Source organism: Cetorhinus maximus, chromosome 36 (assembly GCF_964194155.1).
Source record: "Cetorhinus maximus chromosome 36, sCetMax3.hap1.1, whole genome shotgun sequence".
Classification (NCBI taxonomy): Eukaryota; Metazoa; Chordata; class Chondrichthyes; order Lamniformes; family Cetorhinidae; genus Cetorhinus; species Cetorhinus maximus.
Window position 1 is genome coordinate 3,803,719 of NC_135914.1, and position 24,842 is coordinate 3,828,560.

The window sequence follows — 24,842 nt, forward strand, 5'->3', positions numbered from 1 at the left end:
TGGGTTGACAACACTGGCGTTGCTGAGCAGGCTGATGGGACCTGTTTATTCTTATTCCATGGTGGGATGTGGGCATCGCTGTTTAGGCCAGCATTTATTGCCCATCCCCTAATTGCCCTTGTTCAGAGGGCTTTTTTTTTTAAAGAGTCTGCCTTATTGCCAACCATATCGCTGTTGGTCTGGAGTCAGACCAGGCCAGACCAGCAGATTTCCTTCGCTGAAGGACATTATTGAACCAGATGGGTTTTTAAAGATCATAGTTTCATGATCATCATTAGACTTTTCTTTCCAGATTTTTACTGATTTCAAATTTCACCTTCTGCCGTGGTGGGATTCGAACCCTGGTCCCCCAAAACATTACCATGGGTCTCTGGATTACCAGTCCAGTGACAATACCACTATGCTGCCAACTCGCCAAGTGATGTGGGTACACCCACAGTGCTGTTAGGGAGGGAGTTCCAGGATTTTGACCCAGCGATAGTGAAGGGACGGCCGATATATTTCCAAGTCAGGATGGTGAGTGGCTCGGAGGGGAACTTGCAGGTGGTGGTGTTCCCCATGTGTCTGCAGCCCTTGTCCTTCTAGATGGTAGTGGTTGTGGGTTTGGAAGGTGCTGTCGAAGGAGCCTTGGTGAGTTGCTGCAGTGCATCTTGTAGATGGTACACACACTGCTGCCACTGTGCGTCGGTGGTGGAGGGAGTGAATGTTTGTGGATGGGGCACTAACCTGCTTTGTCCTGGATGGTGTCGAGCTTCTTGTGGTGTTGGAGTCGCACTCATCCAGGCAAGTGGAGAATATTCCATCACACTCCTGACTTGTGCCTTGTAGATGGGCTTTGGGGGTCAGGAGGTGAGTTACTCGCTGCAGAGTTCCCAGCTCGTGAACTGCTCTTGTAACCACAGCATTTATATGGCTGGTCCAGTATAGTTTCTGGCCAATGATGATGTTGATAGTGTGGGATGCAATGATGGAAATGTTGTTTAAAGTCAAGGAAACGTGATGATAGTTGTTTAACATTATAAAAAGGTTCGATGGGATAGACGGGGTGAAGATGTTTCCACTTGTGTGAGAGGGAGACCAGAACGAGGGGGCCATCAATATAAGACAGTCACTGATAAATCCAGTGGGGAATTTGGGAGGAATTTCTTTACCCAGGGAGTGGTCGAGGTGAATAGCGGAGATGCATTGAAGGAGGAAGCTGGATTAACACGTGAGGGGGAGAGGGATGGAAGGATGTGTAGAGGGGTGGGAGGAGGCTTATGGGGAACTGGGACAGATATTTCTGGTGTGTGCGTTCAATGTTAACTCTGCACAGGCACATCTGGACAGCCAGGTCCCAACCCTAGCCTAGTGCAGAGCTGTCTGGTTGTCCAGCTAGTGGTTAGGGAGCTGCTGAATGTGAGAGAGAGCTCAGCCAGAGTTCCTGTCCTTCACAACCACCTAGTGATCACTGCTGGGAAGAGAGTACAGTGTTTGTTAGGCTTGTGAACATAGGAACAGGAGGGGGTCATCTAGCCTCTTGTGTCTGTCCCTCCATTCAGTTAAATCACAGTTAAATCAGCCATGATCTTATTGAATGGTGGAGCAGGCTCGAAGGGTTGAAAGGCCTACTCCGGCCCCTAAATCCTATGTTCCTTTTTCTGTATCTTATCTCCAAGTACCAACAAAACTCTGCCGATCTCTGTTTTGAAATTTGCAATTGCCCCCCAGCCTCGACAGCTTTTTTTGTGGCGGGGGAGAGAGTTCCAGATTCCCACTCTCCTGTGTGTGTGTGAAGTGCTTCCTGACTTCACCCCTGAATGGCCTGGCTCCCATTTTAAGGCTTTGTGATATTGGTTGAGGGATAAACATTGTCCCGAGGACACGGGGAGAGCGCCTCCCTACTCTTCAATAGTGGCAGTGACATTGTTTGTATCCACCTGAGAGGGCAAATGAGGGGCCTCGGTTTAACGTCTCATCCGAAAGACGGTGCGGCGCTCCCCGGACAGTGCGGGATTGGATTTCTGTGCAGAAGTCTCTGGAGTGGAATTGACTTGGGGGTGAGGAAGCTGTCCACTCAGTCAAGGCCGACACCAGGTCAGGTGAACTTGTAGCTGATGCCAGAACCATAGTTTGTGTCGGTCTGGGTTTCAGCCCCAAGTCCCTGGAGTGGGGGTCTGTACCAACGCAGGAGGTGGGGGGGGCTGGGGTCCCGTGGAGGGCAACAGGAGCTGACGAGATTTTTTATTTTTAACGACCTCAAGGAGCTGAAGCACCTGATCCTGGAGGCCGCGGACGGGTTCCTCTTTGTGGTGGCGTGCGAGACGGGCAAGATAATCTATGTCTCGGACTCGGTCACCCCGGTCCTCAACCAGCCGCAGACGGAGTGGTTCGGCAGCACCCTGTACGACCAGGTCCACCCGGACGACGTGGACAAGTTGCGGGAGCAGCTCTCCACCTCGGAGAACGCGATGACAGGTAACGGCGGCGGCTCGGGATCTTGCCCCATCCCCCTCCCCGCCTTCCACTGGAATTGAGCGGGGAGCGGATTTGTTCTGCTTGATTTCACCCGCCAGATCCCGGGATCTATCGCACCTCTTTCGTTTCACGCTTGCTCAGTTCGAGCTATTTCACTTCTCACCCTGCGCAAAACAAGGCGACTTGGGATGATTGGGAGTGGACTGGGGGGGTGGAATTTAGAACAATATGCAGGGGACCCCTGATCTCAAAATTTAAAATTTTCATCCTACTCTTCCAGTCTCTCCATGACCTTGCTCACCCACCCACCCTATCCGTGACGTCTGTGGGGAGATGGTGGAGTAGCGGCATTGTCACTGGGCTAGTCAGCCAGCGACCCCTGGGGGCACGGGGAATTTAAATTCAATTGATTTAAACAAAAAAAAACAACCTGGAATTGAAACCTCAGCCATGAAGGTAGATTGGAAGTTGGGACTTTCTCTTTTGGAGAGCAGAAGGCCGAGAGGAGATTTGACAGAGGCGTTCAAAACCTGGACGGAGTAGATTTTGGGAAACTGTTCCCATTGGCGGAAGGATGGCCAACCAGAGGGACACAGATTTTAAAGTCACTGGTCAAAGAAGCAATGTGAGAGGAAGCTTTTTTTTTTTCAGGCAGCGAGTGGTTAGGGTCTGGAATGCACTGCCTGAGAGCGTGGTGGAGGCATTAGTCAGTCGAGGCATCGAAGAGGGAATTAGGTGGCTTCCTTTCAAAGAAACATCGTGTGCGGGGCTACGGGGAGAAGGCAGGAGAATGGCGCCAGGCGGAATGTTCATTCAGCGAGCTGGTGCAGACGCGATGGGCCGAGTGGCCGCCTCCTGCACTGTGACGATTCGGTGAAACCTAGTCTCAGTAATAGTGACCATGAAGTTATCAGTGGTTGTTGTAAACTCTCAACTAGTTGACCAACGTCCCTTTAGGGAAGGAAATCTGCCACCCTTACCCGGTCTGGCCTACATGGGGCTGCAGAGCCACAACCAACATGGTTGACTCTTAACTGCCCTTCTGAAATGGCCTAGCAAGACACTTATTTCAAGGGCAATTAGGGATGGGCAACAAATGCCAGCGATGCCCACATCCCATGGACGAATATAAAAAGAAACCTCCTCCAGTCTGGAGAAGTTTTTAAACAGGAATTACTTGAAGTGGTTTGAGACATTTCCCAGAGATGTGGTCAGAAGCTGCCTTGTTACAGGCGTTCAATTAATGACTCATCAACAAAATTGCAGAGAAACATTGCTTTAAAATGGGTGAAAGCTAAGAAGGCAATGAAAAAAGCAACAACTTGCATTTATATAGCACCTTTAACGCAGTAAAACATCCCAAGGTGCTTCACAGGAGTGTTATCAGACAGAATTTGACACTGAGACACACAGATATATAGGGACACGTGACTGAAAGCTTAGTCAGAGATAGATTTTAAGCATCACCTTAAAGGAGTATAGAGAGAGAGAGAGAGAGAGACGGAGAGGTTTAGGGAGGGAATTCCAGAGCTTAGGGCCCCAGGTAGCTGAAGGCATGGCCGCCAATGGTGGAGCGATGGGAATCGGGGGATGGGCAAGAGGTTGGAATTGGAGGAGCGCAGAGATCTCGGAGGGGTGTAGGGGCTGGAGGAGGTTACAGAGATCTCGGAGGGGTGTAGGGGCTGGAGGAGGTTACAGAGATCTCGGAGGGGTGTAGGGGCTGGAGGAGGTTACAGAGATCTCGGAGGGGTGTAGGGGCTGGAGGAGGTTACAGAGATAGGGAGGGGTGTAGGGGCTGGAGGAGGTTACAGAGATAGGGGTGTAGGGGCTGGAGGAGGTTACAGAGATAGGGAGGGGTGTAGGGGCTGGAGGAGGTTACAGAGATAGGGAGGGGTGTAGGGGCTGGAGGAGGTTACAGAGATAGGGAGGGGTGTAGGGGCTGGAGGAGGTTACAGAGATAGGGAGGGGTGTAGGGGCTGGAGGAGGTTACAGAGATAGGGAGGGGTGTAGGGGCTGGAGGAGGTTACAGAGATAGGGAGGGGTGTAGGGGCTGGAGGAGGTTACAGAAGGAGAAAAGGGATGAGGAAGCCATGGAGGGATTTTAAATGAGGATGAGAATTTTAAAATGGAGGTATTGGCTGATGGGGAGTCAGTGTCCCTCAACGTGCACTGGGGGTGATGGGTTAATGGAATTGACAAATTAGGATACACTGGGGTCGTGGGGATGTGTTGCTGGAGAGAGAGCTGGGGTGGTGGGTGGGAGTAGCAGAGTCAGACAGAGCCCGGTCACAAATAGCTTTTTATTTCTCTCTCTGTCTGTCTTCGGGGCAGGTCGGATTTTGGACTTGAAGACGGGGACTGTGAAAAAGGAAGGGCAGCAATCCTCGATGAGAATGTGCATGGGATCCCGGAGATCGTTCATCTGCAGAGTGAGGTGATTCAAATGGATGGACCTGAGCTAGAAGCGGCCATCCTGTTTATAGAAAATATTTCTCTCCCGCACTTTTTTTTTCTCTGCCTTCCCGGTACAGGAGTAGAATTTTGCTCATTTTCTTGCCTTGCCTGTGCGAATGCTTTGGGAAGGGCAGGACGAAACTAGGCTGGCGAGGATAGTGCTTTCTTAAGAAATGCAGATGCCATTTATACATGTGTCAAAGTTGCATGTTTGAGACCAGCGTTTTTAGGGCCAACCATTGTTGCATTGACTTTCACATGGTAACGCTTTCAAGGGGCTGCTTGTTTAAGGCCCAAGTGAAATCCAAATAAGACGGGCAACAGAATTAAGTAAAAACGAAACGCTTAGAACCATAGAAAAGTTAACGGCACGGAAAGAGGCCATTCAGCCCATCGTGCCTGTGCCGGCCGAAAATTGTTTTAAAAATCTAGCCACCCATTCAAGTCCCACCTTCCAGCACCTGGTCCGTAGCCTTGCAGGTTACAGCGCTTCAGGTGCAGACCCAGGTACCTTTTTAAATGAGTCGACGGTTCCTGTCTCAACCACCAAACCAGGCAGTGAATTCCAAACACCCTCTGGGTGAAGATGATTTTCCTAATATCCCCTCTGATCCTCCTACCAAGGCTGTGCTCCCTGGCAATTGGCCTTAAAAACGATCAATTGTCTAGCCCTTATTTGTTTTATCTGCATAATTTGTTTTACGCTGCAAATAATGTGCATTGGAGCCATGTTAATTGTCTAACGTACGAAACAGGAGCAGAAGTAGGCCATTCGGCCCCTCGAGCCTGCTCCAACATTCAATCAGATCATGGCTGGCCTGTTTGTGTTTTCGAGTTCCACATTCCCATCTACCCCGGTTAACCTTTGATTCCCTTGCCTAGCAAGAACCTGTCTACCTCTGCCTTAACAATGTTCGGTCACCTCGCCTCCACCTCCTTCGGAGGCAGAGAGCTCCAAAGTCGCACAGCCCTCTGAGAGAACAAAATTTCCCCTCATCTCTGTCCTAAAAGGGCGACCCCTAATTTTAAAACAATGCCCCCCCTAGTTCTGGACTCACCCACAAGAGGAAACATCTGCCTTGTCGAGACTGGTCAGGATCTTATGCACTCCAGTGAAACTACCCCTCACTCTTCTAAACTCCAGTGGAAACAAGCCCAGCCTGTCCAACCTTTCCTCTCATGGCAACCTGTGGCTCAGTTGGTAGCGCTCTTGCCTCTGAATTGCAAGGCTCCGGGTTCAAGTCCCACTCCAGGACTTGAGCACAAAACTCGATGCCAGTACCGAGGGAGTGCCGCGCTGTCAGAGGTGCCGTCTTTCACGCGACGCGTTAAACTGAGGCCCCCGCCTGTCAGCTCAGTGGGATGGGAAAAGATCCCGTGACGCTCTTCGGAAGAAGAGCCGGGGGGGGGGGCTGAGGCATTCTTCCCTGGTGTCCTGAGGCCAGTGTTTTCCCCTCGATGAACAACACGAAAAAGACATGGCCAGGGTAGCCATCGCATCATGGGGCCTTGTGTCTGCAAATTGGCAGCTGCGCTTGTTGCATTACTGTAGTTCTTAAAAAAAAAGCTTAATTCATTGGCTGTAAAGCCCCTTTAGACATCTGGTGGTCGTGAAAATGTAAGACTTTCTCTTTCTCTAACGTTTATGCGTTTTATAACATTACGAACTTCACCTCCAGGATTACACTTCAGCTCTGAAATTTTTAGGCTTTGATCCCTGAAAACCTAGGCTCTCGACTTTTACACGGGACATGTGAAAAACTACAGCTTTCTAGGCCAAAAATCATGGGCTGACTTTTACACAAGTATATACGGTTATATCCCAAAGCAGTGACTTTCATCCAGCTCTGTAATTTGTAATGTCAGTGTCCGCTATGGCTCAGTGGATCGCACTCTCACCTCGGAGTCAGAAGGCCTTAGGCTCGAGTCCCCCCCCCACTCCAGAGTCTTGAGCCCACGATCCAGGCCGGCCCTCCCAGCGCAAGTACTGAGGGGGAGAGCGCCGCTCTGTCGGAGAGTCCGTACTGAGGGAGAGCGCCGCTCTGTCGGAGAGTCCGTACTGAGGGAGAGCGCCGCTCTGTCAGAGTCCGTACTGAGGGAGAGCGCCGCTCTGTCGGAGAGTCCGTACTGAGGGAGCGCCGCACTGTCGGAGAGTCAGTACTGAGGGAGAGCGCCGCTCTGTCGGAGGGTCAGTACTGAGGGAGAGCGCCGCTCTGTCGGAGAGTCAGTACTGAGAGAGCGCCGCACTGTCGGAGAGTCAGTACTGAGGGAGAGCGCCGCTCTGTCGGAGGGTCAGTACTGAGGGAGAGCGCCGCACTGTCGGAGAGTCAGTACTGAGGGAGAGCGCCGCTCTGTCGGAGGGTCAGTACTGAGGGAGAGCGCCGCTCTGTCGGAGGGTCAGTACTGAGGGAGTGCCGCACTGTCGGAGGGTCAGTACTGAGGGAGAGCGCCGCTCTGTCGGAGGGTCAGTACTGAGGGAGAGCGCCGCACTGTCGGAGGGTCAGTACTGAGGAAGAGCGCCGCTCTGTCGGAGAGTCCGTACTGAGGGAGAGAGCCGCTCTGTCGGAGGGTCAGTACTGAGGGAGAGCGCCGCTCTGTCGGAGGGTCCGTACTGAGGGAGAGCGCCGCTCTGTCGGAGGGTCAGTACTGAGGGAGTGCCGCACTGTCGGAGGGTCAGTACTGAGGGAGCGCCGCACTGTCGGAGGGTCAGTACTGAGGGAGAGCGCCGCTCTGTTGGAGGGTCAGTACTGAGGGAGAGCGCCGCTCTGTTGGAGGGTCAGTACTGAGAGAGTGCTGCTCTGTCGGAGGGTCCGTACTGAGGGAGAGCGCCGCTCTGTCGGAGGGTCAGTACTGAGGGAGAGCGCCGCTCTGTCGGAGGGTCCATACTGAGGGAGAGCGCCGCTCTGTCGGAGGGTCAGTACTGAGAGAGTGCCGCACTGTCGGAGGGTCCGTACTGAGGGAGAGCGCCGCTCTGTCGGAGGGTCCGTACTGAGGGAGAGTGCCGCTCTGTCAGAGGGTCAGTACTGAGGGAGAGCGCCGCTCTGTCGGAGGGTCAGTACTGAGGGAGAGAGCCGCTCTGTCGGAGAGTCCGTACTGAGGGAGAGCGCCGCTCTGTCGGAGAGTCAGTACTGAGGGAGAGCGCCGCTCTGTCGGAGGGTCAGTACTGAGGGAGAGCGCCGCACTGTCGGAGAGTCAGTACTGAGGGAGAGCGCCGCTCTGTCGGAGAGTCAGTACTGAGGGAGAGCGCCGCTCTGTCGGAGGGTCCATACTGAGGGAGAGCGCCGCTCTGTCGGAGGGTCAGTACTGAGAGTGCCGCACTGTCGGAGGGTCCGTACTGAGGGAGAGCGCCGCTCTGTCGGAGGGTCCGTACTGAGGGAGAGCGCCGCTCTGTCAGAGGGTCAGTACTGAGGGAGAGCGCCGCTCTGTCGGAGGGTCAGTACTGAGGGAGAGAGCCGCTCTGTCGGAAAGTCAGTACTGAGGGAGAGCGCCGCTCTGTCGGAGGGTCAGTACTGAGGAAGAGCGCCGCTCTGTCGGAGGGTCCGTACTGAGAGAGTGCCGCTCTGTCGGAGGGTCCGTACTGAGGGAGAGCGCCGCTCTGTCGGAGGGTCCGTACTGAGGGAGAGCGCCGCTCTGTCGGAGGGTCCGTACTGAGGGAGAGCGCCGCTCTGTCGGAGGGTCCGTACTGAGGGAGAGCGCCGCTCTGTCGGAGGGTCAGTACTGAGGGAGAGTGCCGCTCTGTCGGAGGGTCAGTACTGAGGGAGAGAGCCGCTCTGTCGGAGGGTCAGTACTGAGGGAGAGCGCCGCTCTGTCGGAGGGTCCGTACTGAGGGAGAGCGCCGCTCTGTCGGAGGGTCAGTACTGAGGGAGTGCCGCACTGTCGGAGGGTCAGTACTGAGGGAGCGCCGCACTGTCGGAGGGTCAGTACTGAGGGAGAGCGCCGCTCTGTTGGAGGGTCAGTACTGAGGGAGAGCGCCGCTCTGTTGGAGGGTCAGTACTGAGAGAGTGCTGCTCTGTCGGAGGGTCCGTACTGAGGGAGAGCGCCGCTCTGTCGGAGGGTCAGTACTGAGGGAGAGCGCCGCTCTGTCGGAGGGTCCATACTGAGGGAGAGCGCCGCTCTGTCGGAGGGTCAGTACTGAGAGAGTGCCGCACTGTCGGAGGGTCCGTACTGAGGGAGAGCGCCGCTCTGTCGGAGGGTCCGTACTGAGGGAGAGTGCCGCTCTGTCAGAGGGTCAGTACTGAGGGAGAGCGCCGCTCTGTCGGAGGGTCAGTACTGAGGGAGAGAGCCGCTCTGTCGGAGAGTCCGTACTGAGGGAGAGCGCCGCTCTGTCGGAGAGTCAGTACTGAGGGAGAGCGCCGCTCTGTCGGAGGGTCAGTACTGAGGGAGAGCGCCGCACTGTCGGAGAGTCAGTACTGAGGGAGAGCGCCGCTCTGTCGGAGAGTCAGTACTGAGGGAGAGCGCCGCTCTGTCGGAGGGTCCATACTGAGGGAGAGCGCCGCTCTGTCGGAGGGTCAGTACTGAGAGTGCCGCACTGTCGGAGGGTCCGTACTGAGGGAGAGCGCCGCTCTGTCGGAGGGTCCGTACTGAGGGAGAGCGCCGCTCTGTCAGAGGGTCAGTACTGAGGGAGAGCGCCGCTCTGTCGGAGGGTCAGTACTGAGGGAGAGAGCCGCTCTGTCGGAAAGTCAGTACTGAGGGAGAGCGCCGCTCTGTCGGAGGGTCCGTACTGAGGAAGAGCGCCGCTCTGTCGGAGGGTCCGTACTGAGAGAGTGCCGCTCTGTCGGAGGGTCCGTACTGAGGGAGAGCGCCGCTCTGTCGGAGGGTCCGTACTGAGGGAGAGCGCCGCTCTGTCGGAGGGTCCGTACTGAGGGAGAGCGCCGCTCTGTCGGAGGGTCCGTACTGAGGGAGAGCGCCGCTCTGTCGGAGGGTCAGTACTGAGGGAGAGTGCCGCTCTGTCGGAGGGTCAGTACTGAGGGAGAGCGCCGCTCTGTCGGAGGGTCAGCACTGAGGGAGCGCCGCACTGTCGGAGGGTCAGTACTGAGGGAGAGCGCCGCTCTGTCGGAGGGTCAGCACTGAGGGAGCGCCGCACTGTCGGAGCTGCCGTCTTTCTGATAAGATGTTAATTCGAGATCCCCATCTGCCATCTGAGGGGGACACGATCGATCCCATGGCCACTATTGGAAGAAGAGTGGGGGGCTGATGGGGAGTTCTCCTCCGTGTCCTGGTATCAATTTTTACCCCTTTACTGACTCCACTAGAAACAGATAACCTGGATCGATAAGACATTGCTGTTTGTGGGAGCCTTCTGTGTGCAAATTGGCTGCCGCATTTCCTACATTACAACAGTGACCACACTTCAGGAAGAGTGCTTCATTGGCCGTGAAGCGCTTTGGGAGTCTTGAGGTGATGAAAGGTGCTGTATTGCGGTAAGTACACTTCTGGAGAGCGCAGGAATTGTGGGAGGCGGTGGATAGGTACAATTGAGTCTTCAGGAAAGAAGGGACTTTGGGCCTGAGATCGTTTTCCAGTTCCTAATAGTGTTCTGATTTTTTTTTTAAACAATCTATTCTTTTAGGTGTGGGAATGCAACCGAGGATCCAGTGTCCATGAATAGACTCAGCTTCCTGAGGAACCGATACAGGTGATCCTGACAGCACCACACCTGATAGATTCGGCCCCCCTGCTCCGTGCTGGTGTTTCTGCTCCACACGAGCCCCACTCCAGCACCATATCCTAACCCTTTCTCCCTCATGCACTTATCCAGCTGCATCTTTGCTATTCACTTCAACCACTCCCTGTGGCGGGTTCCGCATTTCCCCCCTCCACCACTCTCTGGGTAAAGAGGTTTCCCCTGAATTCCCCATTGGGTTTATTAATGACTGTCTTATATTGGTGGCCCCCTAATTCTGGTACCCCCCCCACCACATGTGGAAACTGTTGATAACCAGCTGGTGAAGGAATAAACCAGTGCCAGTCTTTACATGGAATAGATTTATTTAGAGTGAAAGGTTACAGGCATATGTTTCCTGACTCTATACCACGCCTGTGTCAGTAAGTTTCTCTTTATATGTGCTCCAGTAACCATCCAGTTGATTTCCTCCTCCTGTATGTACTTAACCTCAATTGATACAATTAACAGAAATATCTTCTCTGAGCTTATGTTTAAATTGATCTTAAAGACCCTCTGCCTCCTCTTTTGGTCACTGTCATAGTCATTATGGCACAGAAGGAGGCCATTAGGCCCCTCGAGTCCATGCTGGCTCTGTAGATCAACCCAGTCAGTCCCATTCTCCTGCTTTATCCCTGTAGCCCTGCAAGTTTATTTCCCTCAAGTACCCAGTCACTTTCCACTTGAAATTGTTTTTCCAGAGAAAGGCCCCCAGCCTGTTCAGTTCTCCCCGATAGCTGTAACAACCATCACCTGTGAATCTTTTTTTTTCCATGCTTCCACATCCTTTTTATAATCTGGAGACGAGAACTTTGCACAGTAACTCCCAAGTGTGGTTTGAACCAAGGTTCGACACATATTGAACGGAAATTCCCTGTTTTTCAATAATATAAGATCATAAGGAATAGGAGCAGGTGCAGGCGATTCGGCCCATCGAGCCTGCTCCAGTAAGATCGTAGCTGATCTGATTGTGACCTTAATTCCATTTTCCTGCCTAGCCCGCTCCCCCAGTCCCCATAACCCTTGACTCCCTTGTCAATCAAAAACCTGTCTAACTCCGCTTTGCATATAGTCAGTGACCCAGCCTCCACTGCTCTCTGGGGTGGAGAATTCCAAAGATTGACAACCCCTCTGAGAGTTGAGGGGTTCCTCCTCATCTCCCATCTCAAACGAGAGACTCCTTATTTTGAAACGGTGCCCCTTAGTTCTAGATTCCCCCCATGAGGGGAAACATCCTCTCAGCATCTACCCTGTCAAGCCCCCTCAGAATCTTATGTTTCAATAAGATTCCCTCGCATTCTCCTAAACCCCAATGAGTATAGACCTAACCTGTTCAACCTCTCCTCATAAGTCAAAATGCCTTTCTCTAGGAATTAGCCTAGTGAGCCTTCTCTGAACTGCTTCCAATGCAAGTAAACCCCTCATTAAGTAAGGAGACCAAAACTGTCCACTGTACTCTAGGTATGGTCTCACCAATGCTCTCTATAGTTGTAGCAAGACTTCACTACTTTTGTATTCCATCCCCCTTGCTATTAAGGTTAAAATTCCCTTTGCCTTCCTAATGTCTTGCTGCACCAGTGTGCTAGTGTTTTGTGATTCCTGTACAAGGACACTTAGATCCCTTTGTTCCACACTTTCTGTGGTTTCTCTCCATTTATATCATTTTCTGCTTTTCTGTTCTTCCTGCCAAAGTGGACAACCTCACATTTTCTCACGTTATACTCCACCTGCCAAATTTTTGCCCACTTGCTTGCCCTATCTATGCCCCTTTGCAGGCTCTGTTTCCTCCTCGCAGCTTGCTTTTCTACCTATGTTTATATCATCAGCAAATTTGGCTACAATACAATCGGTCCCTTCATCCAAGTCACTAATATAGATTGTAAATGGTTGATCCCTGTGGCACTCCAGTCGTTATAGTTTACCAACCTGAAAATGACCCATTTATCCTGACTCTGTTTCCTATTAGTTAGCTAATCCTCTAATAAAGCTAATATATCACTCTCAACACCATGAGCTCTTATCTTGTGCAGTGACCTCTTATGTGGCACCTTATCGAATGCCTTTTGGAAATCCAAGTACACCACATCTACCGGTTCCCCTTTATCCACCCTGCTTGTTACACCCTCAAAGAGCCTGAATAAATTTGCCAGTTGCGATTTCCCTTTCAACACCATATAGACTCTGCCTGATTGTGTTATGATTTTCTAAATGTCCGGCTACCCCCTCCTTAATAATGGATTCCGGCATTTTCCCAAAGACAGGCGCTCGACTAACTGGCTTAGTCCCCCGCTTTATGTCTCACTCCTATCTTGAATAGAGGGGTTACGTTTGCACTTTTCCAATCCGCTGAGCCCTTTCCATAATCCAGGGAATTTTGGCGGATTGCAACCAATGCATCCGGTATCCCTGTAGCCACTTCTTTTATAACCTTAGAATGCAGGTCATCAAGTCCAGGGGACTTGTGAACCATTAGTTTTCCTAGCACTTATTCCCCACAAAATGAACCTGATGCTTTGCATCTCCTCGTGGCCTTGTTAAAACTGGTTAAATGAATGAAGAAGGAATGGCAGCCTGCCGGTCCAGTTGTTTAAACCATGTAACTTGCCTGATTAGCATCCCACCCACCACCTTCAACATTCACTCCCTCCACCACCGACACACAGTAGCAGCAGTGTGTGTACCATCTACAAGATGCACTGCAGCAACTCACCAAGGCTCCTTAGACAGCACCGCCTAAACCCACGACCGCTACCACCTAGAAGGACAAGGGGCAGCAGACACATGGGGAACACCACCACCTGCATGTTCCCCTCCGAGCCCCTCACCATCCTGACTTGGAAATATATTGGCCATTCCTTCACTGTCGCTGGGCCAAAATCCTGGAACTCCCTCCCTAACAGCACGGTGGGTGCACCTACACCACATGGACTGCAGCGGTTCAAGAAGGCAGCTCACCACCACCACCTCCAGGGGCAATTAGGGATGGGCAATAAATGCTGGCCCAGCCAGTAACGTTCACATCCCACAAAAGAATTAAGAGAAAAAACCCTCTCACCCTCCAAAGGATTTGAATAGCAAAGGTGCCACCCATTCCATCGACAGGAAATGGTAGCTGCATCCCTAGGTTCTAGGTATTGATGTACTATCTCGAGTCTGATTTGTGGGGTATTTTATACTGTCCTCCTCTCATCACCTTCCTCTCTTTCATTCTGTTCTCAGGAACGGACTAGGCCCAGTCAAAGAAGGAGAGACTCAGTATGTGGTGGTGCATTGTACGGGTTACATAAAAGCCTGGCCACCTGCGGGTGAGTTTGCTGTGTGTGTGTCTGTCTGTTCCATTTGGTGCTGAGGGAGCCGGTTGTTGGGGAGGGCAGGTGGAAGGGAGGGAGCAGCTTATTGGGGAAGGGAGTGGCTAAAGTGGATTTAAACGTAAGTGCTGTTGTTGCTCCCCCAGGTGTGACACTTCCTGACGATGAGCCAGAAGGGCAGGGAAACAAGTTTTGCCTGGTAGCTATCGGACGATTACAGGTAAGGTCGAAGCTCCCCTTGGACTGGCTTTGAGGGTGTCTGAGACTCTGCCTGCCTGCTCTAGTGTTCCTCATGGATCCGCAGATTTTACGAAGACAATTTCTGGGGCGTGGGGAGTCTGAAGGGATAGGTGGTGAAAAGTCGTAGGGGCGGGGTGGCGGCGCGGCGGTATGTCTTTGGGAGGATTTCACCGTGGGGCGGAACCAAACGGCTGAAGCATTTGTGTCCGTGTTGACCCGCGGAATAACTTCAAACCGAGGGACTTCTAAACACTCAGTGAGAAAGAAGGGCTTGCGTTTCCATAATGCCTTTCGTGTCCTGAAGGCACCCCAAGGCGCTTTACAACCAATCAACTGGTGTCGGCGAGACGGCAGCCAGTTTGCGCACAGCAAGATCCCACAAACAGCACTGTGTTAACGACCAGATATTCTGGTCGTTTTAGTGGCGTTGGTTGGCAGATTAATACTGGGGCCCTGGAATGCTGAGGAGAAGCCCTCGCTCCCGCCCTCTTCTCTTTGGTAGCGGGCGCACGATCTTGTACGTCCATCTGAGTGGACAGACGGGGGCCCTCAGTTTAACGTCTCATCCAAAAGACGCCGGTACAGCACTCCCACCGGACCAGCGCCAGTTTGGGGTGGAGTCTGGTGGCGGTGTGTGGCCTGAAATGTGGGCCTGAGCTTCTGGAGTCGGGACTCGAACCCACGACCCTCCTGACTCGGAGGCGATGGTGCTACCGATTGAGCCGCCTTTTATAGTGAGGGTTTGGGCTGTGGTTTGCGCTGTTCAAGTGTTGGCTTTTTATTTTGCTGCCTATTGTGAAGCACTCGTGAGCTTTGCCACCCTGTTTTGGGGAGGTGCTTCTCTTGGGTTGCTGCGCGGTAGCGCAGGTTCACAGGGGCGCCTAATTTTCACCTCTTTTCCCTGTCTCACCATCAAGATCACCAGCTCGCCGAACTGTGTGGACATGAAGGGCAACAGTGTGCCCGTCGAGTTCCTATCTAGGCACAGCCCCAATGGGGTCTTCACCTTTGTCGATCACCGCTGCCTGGGCACCATCGGGTACCAGCCTCAGGTAGGTGATGCACCAAATTTGCTGACCTCAACCCAGGCCGCCAAGTGGGGTTGCGGAGGGCTGGTGTGATGCAGTCCCCCTGATCCTTAACCGAGAGATGGAGAGGATATAGGATGAGGTTCTTGCGGACAGATTGCATGACTCCTGCTGCACGTGCTTGCAGATTGCTCGGGTACCCTGCCTTGGGGAGGATTGGGGGTTGGTCACGGGGGGTGGGTGGTGGAGTTGGGGAGGTAGTGATGGGGCGGGCAGCAGGAAGGAACCTAGCCCAGCCGTTGCTCCCCTTGTGATGGACCTATTGCCTCCCGGAGCAGAAACGCCTCATCGGGAGGAGTAAACGAATAAATCTGTTTCTCTCGTTACAGGAGTTGTTAGGAAAAGACATTGTAGAGTTTGCTCACCCAGAAGATAAGGGACTCCTACGCGACAGTTTTCAGCAGGTGAGTGTCTCCTGTTTCACGGACAGGTTCAAGAATGACTCCTTGTGCTTACACAGAGCCATTACAGCACCGATGGAGGTGCTTCGGCCCATCGAGTCCATGCTGGCTCTTGGTAGAGCAATCCTGTCAGTCCCATTCCCCCCCTGCTCTATCCCTGTAGCCCTGCAAGTTTATTTCCCTCAAGCGCCCGTCCAATTTCCTTTGAAATCATTCATCGTCTCCGCTTCTGCCCCTCCCCCTTGGACAGCGAGTTCCAGGGCATTACCGCTCGCTGCGTAAAAAAGTTCCTCCTCACAATCCCCCTCATGCCCCCACTGCATCTCTTGTCCAAAACCTTAAATCTGTGCCCCCACCCCTCCCCAGTCCTTGTACCATCAGCCAATGGGAACAGCTTTTCCCTGTCTCCCTTATCTAAACTTGTCATTATCTTGTACCCCTATCTCTCAAATTCTCCACCTCAATCTCCTTCACTCCAAGGAGAACAAGCCCCGGCGTCTCCAACCTAACCCTGTCGCTAAAAATCCCCTCATCCCTGGAACCCTTCTGGTAAATCTCCCTCCGCACCCCCTCAAAGACCCTCACATCCTTCACTATAGTGTGGGGACCGGGATTGGACGCAGTACTCTGGTTGTGACCTAACCAGAGCTTTACAAAAATCCTGCGTAACTTCCCTGCTTTTGCACTCGATGCCTCTGCACATGAAGCCCAAGTTCCCAAATGCTTTGCTGACCACTCTCTCGATAACGTCCTGCCACCTTCAAAGATCGATGCCCATGTGCTCCCCCCTCTCTGGCCTTTCTGTCCCTGCCCACATGAGAACTGTGCTGTTAAGTCTATATTGTCTCTCCCCACCCCTGCTGCTAAAATGCATCACCTCGCACTCCTCTATTAAATTCCATTGCCATTTCTTTTCTCATGTTGCCAGCCTATCTACGTCCTGTTGCAGCCGTCCCCTCAGGTATCGTCCTCTCTGGCTTTCGACGGGGGCGTTGTCCCTGGGACTGTGCCCGCGTTAGAGTTGCCCCTTGATGTTGCCACTGTTTGAAGATTGGCACGCAACAGTATTTTCGGGGGAGACTCTCTGAGCTGTGCCAATCTTGATGGGGATGCATCCTGCACCCCCACCCCCAAGCCGGCGACATTGACAAACTCGAAATCTGGGTGGCGCTTCTGACTCCCGATTCTCGTCTTCCCTCTTTCCCGCCCGCCGCAGGTGATCACGTTGAAGGGGCAGGTGCTGTCGGTCATGTTCCGGTTCCACGCCAAGAACCGGGAATGGGTGGTGATCAGGACGAGCAGTTTCACCTTCCAGAACCCCTATTCCGACGACATCGAGTACATTGTCTGCACCAACACGAATGTCAAGTACGTCTTGCCCTCTAACCGTCGGAACGTAAGCAGAGCAGTTTACCTGTGCTAAATGTAATAGGTGGAAATGTGCGGCTCCCCAGGAGTTGCTCACCTCATGTATTCCCTCCAGGTAGCTCTTCATTTTTTATTCTCTCATGGGAGGTGAGCGTAGCTGGGCAAGGCCAGCTTTTGTTGCCCATCCCCAATTGCCCCTCGAACTGAGTGGCTTGCTCAGAGGGGCAGTTAAGAGTCAACCACATGGCTGTGGGCCTGGAGTCCCATGTAGGCCAGACTGGGTAAGGATGGCAGATTTCCCTTCCCTAAAGGGGCATTGGTGAACCAGATGGGGTTTTACAACAATTAATGGTTTCATGGTCACCATTACTGAGACTAGCTTTTTATTCCAGATTGAATTTAAATTCCATCAGCTGCCGTGGTGGGGTTTGAACCCGTGTCCCCAGAGCGTTAGCCTGGGCCTCTGGGTTACTAGCCCAGTGACATTACCTGCATGCCATCTCCCCTTTCTTGTTTCAGGCAAATTGCTGGCAGGCAATTCGATGAAGGGGGGGGTTGGGGGAAGGCACTCGCTTCGCTGTGTGTCCATGTGTGTACTTCCCAAGAGGTGAGAGCGGGGAGGGTCACTGGGCAGAGTGATCATCAGCACAGGTCAGATACAGGGTAATGCTCCCTCTACACTGTCCCCATCAAACACTCCCAGGGCAGGTACAGCACGGGGTTAGATACAGAGTAAATCTCTCTCTACACCGTCCCCATCAAACACTCCCAGGACAGGTACAGCACGGGGTTAGATACAGAGTAAAGCTCCCTCGACACTGTCCCCATCAAACACTCCCAGGACAGGTACGGCACGGGGTTAGATACAGAGTAAAGCTCCATCTACACTGTCCCCATCAAACACTCCCAGGACAGGTACAGCACGGGGTTAGATACAGAGTAAAGCTCCCTCTACACTGTCCCGATCAAACTCCCCCAGGACAGGTACAGCACGGGGTTAGATACAGAGTAAAGCTCCCTCTACACCGTACCCATCAAACACTCCCAGGACAGGTACAGCACAGGGACAGGATAGAGGTGGCAGCACTCAGGACCAAGGAGCCTGGCTAATCTTATTCTTCTCTATACAAATAATGGGGGCCAAGGAATGTAAGTGTTGAGAAATCGGTTTACATTGTGTTTAGTATGGGGCAAAGACAGAGCAGCTAACTCAGCAACTGGAGTTAAAACAGGAGCAGATCGGAATTGGTTCAAGCTCTCACATCTGGCATTTCGAAAAGTGGGGTAGGGGAGCTTTCCAAACATGTTGCTGTTTGTGGGAGAATGCCATGTGCAAATTGACTGCTGCGGTTCTCATATTACAACAGTGACTACACTTGGAAAAGCATTTCATTGCGTGTGTTTGATGGGAACAGTGTAGAGGGAGCTTTACTCTGTATCTAACCCCGTGCTGTACCTGTCCTGGGAGTGTTTGATGGGGACGGTGTAGAGGGAGCTTTACTCTGTATCTAACCCCGTGCTGTACCTGTCCTGGGAGTGTTTGATGGGGACAGTGTAGAGGGAGCTTTACTCTGTATCTAACCCCGTGCTGTACCTGTCCTGGGAGTGTTTGATGGGGACAGTGTAGAGGGAGCTTTACTCTGTATCTAACCCCGTGCTGTACCTATCCTGGGAGTGTTTGATGGGGACAGTGTAGATGGAGCTTTACTCTGTATCTGACCTGTGCTGATGGTCACTTTGATGGATAGAAAGTGATTACAGAAAGCTTAGGAGCGTGAGAGGGGATTTCATGCTGCACTCACCCCACTGTCTCGCCCATTGTGCAGCCCAGCTTCTCTTCCCCAGCTCCAGTTGAGCCTTAACTAAGAGTTCCCGTTTGACTTTGGTGTTCGCAATAGCACCGAGCATGCAACTTATGCTATAAACCCTGCGTGACAGAATATTATCTTGTTTCCGTAGGCATCTGCAGCAGCCTCCTGCCATCACTGGGCAAGAAGAATTAACTTACGAGCACCCGCAGGTAATAGAAATGTCGATTTTTAACATGCCTTTTTCTGCAGCCCCCCTCGCCCCCGCTCTAAATGCCCTGTGGCCATCTCCGATCAATCCCTTTCTGTTCCAGTTCTCCCACTTTTCCTGCAGCGGGCTGTGACTTGCTGGGGTGTGGATCCCACAGACGCTGCCCGTTCTGGTAGCTCGTTCAGGGGGACCCCCCGTCTGCTGCTGCCCGGCCTGACGACCTGGGAATGTTGGGAACCACACCCTCCCACTTGTCCCTCCCAGAACCGGGAGAGGTGTGTGAACCGGGCGACCCTGGGCATGTCGGGGTGCAGTCGGTGCCGCCCTTTGGGTGCCCACTGAATTGATTCCTCCCCCCCCCCACCCCATTTAGCTGACAGCTGGCATGGTCTGGCTTTTGCCCGCCCGCTGCGCCTCGCATCATACGGGGTGGGCGTGTCGATCACCAGAGCTACGTCGGTGTCAATTTGTAGTAAGTGCAACTAATCTGACTCTCTGCTAATCGACGCTTTAGGTTGTGGTTCAGGCTGCAGCATCAGAACACACCAAACCCATCAACAAAGCAGAGTCCCTGTACAGCAGGGAGGCTGACCCACGGTACACCGAAATCTACTCTGCCATTCCCACAGGCAAGGAAACTCTTCAATAGCTTCTCTCTTTTCTTTTTTTTTTGCTTTGTTACACTATAATTGCTTGAGCAAAATTGGCTCAAAAGATCGTAGCCCCTCCCGTCCCGCTCTGTCGCTGTCTGTTGTCAGCTGTGACTCAGCCAGCGTCACCCTCGCCTCGGTGCCAGACGGCCATGGGTTCGAGTGCCCGCTCCAGAGAGCAGGGGAGGCATTGGTATTGTCACTGGACTCGTAATCCAGAGACCCAGGGTAACGCTCTGGGGACTCGGGTTCCAATCCCACCAGGGGCAGATGTGACTCCAGACCCACAGCAATGTGGTTGACTCTCAAAGTGCCCTTTAGGGATGGGCAATAAGTGCTGGCCCAGCCAGCGACGCCCCACATCCCGTGAGCAAATAAAAACGAAAGAAAGACTCGAGCCTGTAATCTAGGCCGACGCTCCCAGTGCCACTGCTGAGGGAGCGCGGCACTGTCAGAGCTGCCGCCTTGCAGGTGAGCTGTTAAACCCAAGCCTTTGTCCTCTAGGGTGGTTGTAAAACATCCTACGGCCACTGTTGTAAAGGGGTGGGTGGCAGGGTTTGGTGGGAGGGGGGGGTGGGTGTGGCGAATTCTCCTTGTTGTCTGGGGTCAATACTTATCCCTCAACCTCTCTAAAAATCAGATGATCTGGGCCATTATCACATTGCGTTTTTGGGAGCTTGCTGTGTGCAAATTGGTTGCTCTCCCTGCATCACACCAGAAATGTGATTAATTGGCTGTAAAGTGCTTTGGGGGCGTCCTGAGGCGCTACTTTTTAACTGTACGCTTTCTTTCTACCACAGTAAGTAATTCATTGCGTATTTCAATGATGTAGTAAGATCACCATATAAAGCGTTGTTTCCTTATGTCATGCAGCTGCTGACCAGAGTAAGGTGGTTCCCTCCACACCGGGCACTGGGAACCAGCAGATTTATCAACAGGGGACCTCCTTCCCATCGGCACGGCCAGCACAGAACTTCAGGTACCCTTTGCCTTCTCCGGTTGGTGGTAATGCCCCCCAGGACAACCGCCAAGCCGGGCAATGGCTGAGGCCGCGTCCTTGTGGAGATCGGCCAAGGCGGGTGTGACGGCCCTAGCGCGCTGCATGTCGACCGGTTTTAATAAGGCGCCCCTGCTTCTCCGCCGTCAGTCCTGCCCTGCCCTACGCAATGTGCCTCCCCTCCCCACCCCCTCACACCGCTTCCTCCGATGTCGGCATGCTGTTTGACTGTGCGAGTGATAAAATGGCGGACGTTTGCTTGTGTCCTTCAGCGTTCAGGAACGCCTCCCTCCCCAGCACCTTCCACTCCCTCCATCCAAAGCCCGGCAGGGTCTCGGAATCCCACAGCACGGAAAGAGGCCACTCGGCCTGTCATGCCTGTGGTGCCAGCCCTTTGAAAGAGCTATCCAATTAGTCCCACTCTTTCCCCATAGCCCTGCAAATATCCCCATTCAAACCATTATACCACCCCGGGTCCTTCATGGAACTTCAGCAGCCTGGAATGATTTTCTATCTTAAGAGGCACTATATAAATGCGAGCTGTTGGGAGATTAAGGTCAGTTGTTTTATTCCCGCAGCATGTCACCCACTGATAGATGATGATCTTCTGTCGTTCTGTTGCGACCTTCGTTATTCCCGGGATGGTGTGCGTTGCTGGCAGGGCTGGCGTTTGTTGCCCGCCCCTAAATGCCCCTTTCGCGGGTGCTGATGGGCCGCCTTCCCAAACTGCTGCAGTGGGTGGGGGGGGGTCAATGAGCTCCCGCAGCGGTTGGTACAAGAGGGGGTGGCCCACTCGGCCAATTCAGTGGGGAGGGGTGGGGGCAGTTACGAGTCGATCAAATTGGCGCGGGACTGGAGCCACCCATCGAGACAGACCAGGGAGAGACGACAGATTTCCTGACCCAAAAGGACACAAGTGAACCGTGTCAGATTTAATTTGCTGATGCGTTATTGTAGTGGGTCATCGACTGTGTCAGCTCCTTCAAAGGGCAATGCAGTTAGTCCTACTCTCTGCAATATCCCTCTCCTTTACCCAATTCTCTCCTGAAGGTGACCATTGAATTCCCAGCCTCTAATAGGCAGCGCATTCCAGATCCTGGTTGCATGAAGTTTTTCCCCTTGTGGCCTCTGGTGTTATTTTTATGCCAGTCTTCAATCTGTGTCCCTCTGGTTACCGACCCTCCCTGCTTCCTTAGTTTATCCAAACCCCTTCCTGATTCTGAACGCCTCGCTTCAAACTCCCCCTTAACCACCTCCGCTCCAAGGAGAACAACCCCAGCTCCTCCCAGTCTCTCCACCTGAACCGAAGCCCCTTGTCCCTGGTCGCGTTCCGGGTAAACCTCCCTCCGTGCCCTCTCCCAAGGCCTCGACGTCCTCCCTAAATTGCGGGGCCCGGAATGGGGGCACAGTCCTGCAGCTTGGGCTGAGCTAGTGTTTTAAGTGGTGTTGTAGCGTTTCATCTTGCGATTAAGCTTCTGACTCCTCCTCTGCTCCTTCCTCCTCTCCCCTCCCCCCTCCCCAATACAGTGCCACCATGGCCCCTCCGGTGAACATCGTTCAGCAGCCAGCATCAGCAGGACAGATCCTGGCTCAGATCTCACGGCAGTCAGCCAGCGGTCAGGTTACTGGAAACACGTGGAGTGGAAGCCGGCCACCGTTCCCTGCGCAGGTTTGGCACTCGGCGCTTGACGGCCTTTTAATTCCCGTTAAACCTTCGGTTCCTTTCCCCGGTGTAACTTTGCCTTCGTGTGACGGGCAGGCGTCTGTTGGAATTGAGGAGCGCAACCCCAAAGTCTCGCTGTCAGTCCTTCCACAACCGACGCACAGTGGCAGCAGTGTGTGTACCATCTACAAGATGCACTGCAGCAACTCACCAAGGCTCCTCCTTCAACAGCACCTTCCAAACCCGCGACCAGTACCACCTAGAAGGCCAAGGGCAGCAGACACATGGGGAACACCACCACCTGGAAGTTCCCCTCCAAGCCACTCACCATCCTGACTTGGAAATATATCGGCCGTTCCTTCACTGTCGCTGGGTCAAAATCCTGGAACTCCCTCCCTAACAGCACTGTGGGTGTACCTACACCACAGGGACTGTAGCAGTTCAAGGTAGTAGCTCATCACCAACTGTGAGGCAATTAGGGACGGGCAATAAATGCCAGCCTACCAGTGACACACACATCTGTGAATGAATAAAGAGACTTGGGACTACTCCTTTCAGGGTTGCACTCCGCAATTCCAACAGACACTTGCCCGTCACACGAAGGCAAAGTTACTCCTAGTTCTAGATTCTCACAACAAGGGGAAACATCATCTACACATCAACCAGGTCAATACCCCTCAGGATCTTACATGTTTCAATCAAGTATCCTCTGACTCTTCTAAACTCCAGTGGATACAAGCCTAGTCTGTCCAACCTACCCATTCCTGGTCTTAGTCTGGTAAACCTTCTCTGAACTGCTTCCAATGCATTTACATCCTTCTTTAAATAGGGAGACCAATGCTGTAAACATTACTCCAGATGTACAATGCCCTGTATAACTGAGGCATAGCCTCCCTACTTTTGTAATCAATTCCCCTCGCAATAACCAATAGAATTCTATTTGCTTTCCTAAGTACTTGCTTGTACCTGCATACTAACCTTTTGCAATTCATGCACTAGGACACCCAGATCCCTCTGAATCTCTCACCATTTAGATAATGTGCTTTTTTTACTCTTCCTGCCAAAATGGACAATTTCACATTTGCCAGGCCTTTTCCCACTCACTTAACCTAACTATAACCCTTTGTAGCCTCATGTCCTCTTACTTACTTTCCTATCTCTGTATCATCAACAAATTTAGCAAGCATACCTTCAGTCCCTCCATCCAAGTCATTTATATAAATTGTAAAAAGCTGAGGCCCCCAGCATTGTTCCCTGTGGCACACCACTCGTTACATCTTGCCAACCAGAAATTGACCCATTTATGCCTACACTGTTTCTTGTTAGCCAGTCAATCTTCTATCCGTGCCAATATGCTACCCCCTACACCATAAGCTTTTATTTTCCACGACAACCTTTAATGTGGCACCTTGTCAAATGCCTTCTGGAAATCTAAGTACAGTACACCCACCGGATCCCCTTTACCCACAGCACATGTGACTTCCTCAAAGTACTCCAATAACTCCAATCTTAAACACAGTTTCCCTTTTACAAGCCATGTTGACTCTGCCTGGTCACCTTGAATTTATCTAAGTGCCCTGCTATAATGTCTTTAATAATAGCTTCTAACATTTTCCCTATGACAAGATGTTAAGCTTACTGGCCTGTAGTTTCCTGCTTTCTGTCTCCCTTGTTGAATATTTTCCAATCTAATGGAACCTTTCTCATGAATTTTGGAAAATTAAAGCCAACGTGTCAACTATCTCACTAGCCTCTTTTAAGACCCTAGGATGAAGTCCGTCAGGACCCAGGGGCTTGTCAGCCTGCAGCTGCAATAATTTGCTCAGTACCACTTCCCTGGTGATTGCAATTTTCTTGAGTTCCTCCCTCCCTTCCATTTCCTGGTTTACAGTTATTAATGGGATGTTACTTGCATCCTCTATAGTGATGACTGATGCAAAATACCTGTTCAATTTATTTACCATTTCCTTATTAATTCCCCAGGCCCACTTTCTACAGGACCAATGCTCACTTTGTTAATTTTTGTAAGATCCTGAGGGGTATTGACCTGGTTGATGTGTAGAGGATGTTTCCTCTTGTTGGGAGAATCTAGAACTAGGAATCGCTGTTCTAAAAATAAGGGGTCACCCATTTAAGACAGATGAGAATTTTTTTTTCTGAGGGTTGTGAGTCTTTGGAACTCTCTTCCTCAAAAGATAGTGGAAGCAGAGTCTTTGAATATTTTTAAGGCAGATCTAGATAGATTCTTGATGAGCAAGCTGGTGAAAGGCTATCAGGGGTAGGCAGGAATGTAGATTTGTGGTTACAATCAGTTCAATCCTGATCTTATTGAATGACGGAGCAGGCTCGAGGGGCCGAGTGGTCACCTATTCCTCCTCATTCCTATATTCGTATGATTGTATGTTGAAGGTGGTGGATGGGGTTTTGATCAAGTGGGCTGCTTTGTCCAAGCTTCTCGGAGCTGGACTCATCCAGACAAGCGAGGAGTATTCCATCACACTCCTGACTTGCACCTTGTAGGTGATGAAGCCTGAA

The 24,842-nt window shown here is 52.3% G+C and overlaps 1 protein-coding gene across 1 annotated transcript in view; it reads left to right on the forward strand.

Annotated features, from left to right (window-relative positions):
- The window catches only part of LOC144672221 (aryl hydrocarbon receptor nuclear translocator-like), a 45,999-nt gene that overhangs the window by 11,518 nt on the left and 9,639 nt on the right, over nucleotides 1-24,842 (forward strand). Inside the window, exons 6-17 of the mRNA XM_078534037.1 lie at nucleotides 2,244-2,457; nucleotides 4,789-4,891; nucleotides 10,481-10,546; nucleotides 13,793-13,878; nucleotides 14,028-14,101; nucleotides 15,039-15,173; nucleotides 15,539-15,613; nucleotides 16,827-16,978; nucleotides 18,938-18,998; nucleotides 19,512-19,626; nucleotides 20,521-20,626; nucleotides 22,172-22,313. Coding sequence (XP_078390163.1) covers nucleotides 2,244-2,457; nucleotides 4,789-4,891; nucleotides 10,481-10,546; nucleotides 13,793-13,878; nucleotides 14,028-14,101; nucleotides 15,039-15,173; nucleotides 15,539-15,613; nucleotides 16,827-16,978; nucleotides 18,938-18,998; nucleotides 19,512-19,626; nucleotides 20,521-20,626; nucleotides 22,172-22,313 — 1,329 coding nt within the window. The remainder of the gene's footprint in view (nucleotides 1-2,243; nucleotides 2,458-4,788; nucleotides 4,892-10,480; nucleotides 10,547-13,792; nucleotides 13,879-14,027; nucleotides 14,102-15,038; nucleotides 15,174-15,538; nucleotides 15,614-16,826; nucleotides 16,979-18,937; nucleotides 18,999-19,511; nucleotides 19,627-20,520; nucleotides 20,627-22,171; nucleotides 22,314-24,842) is intronic.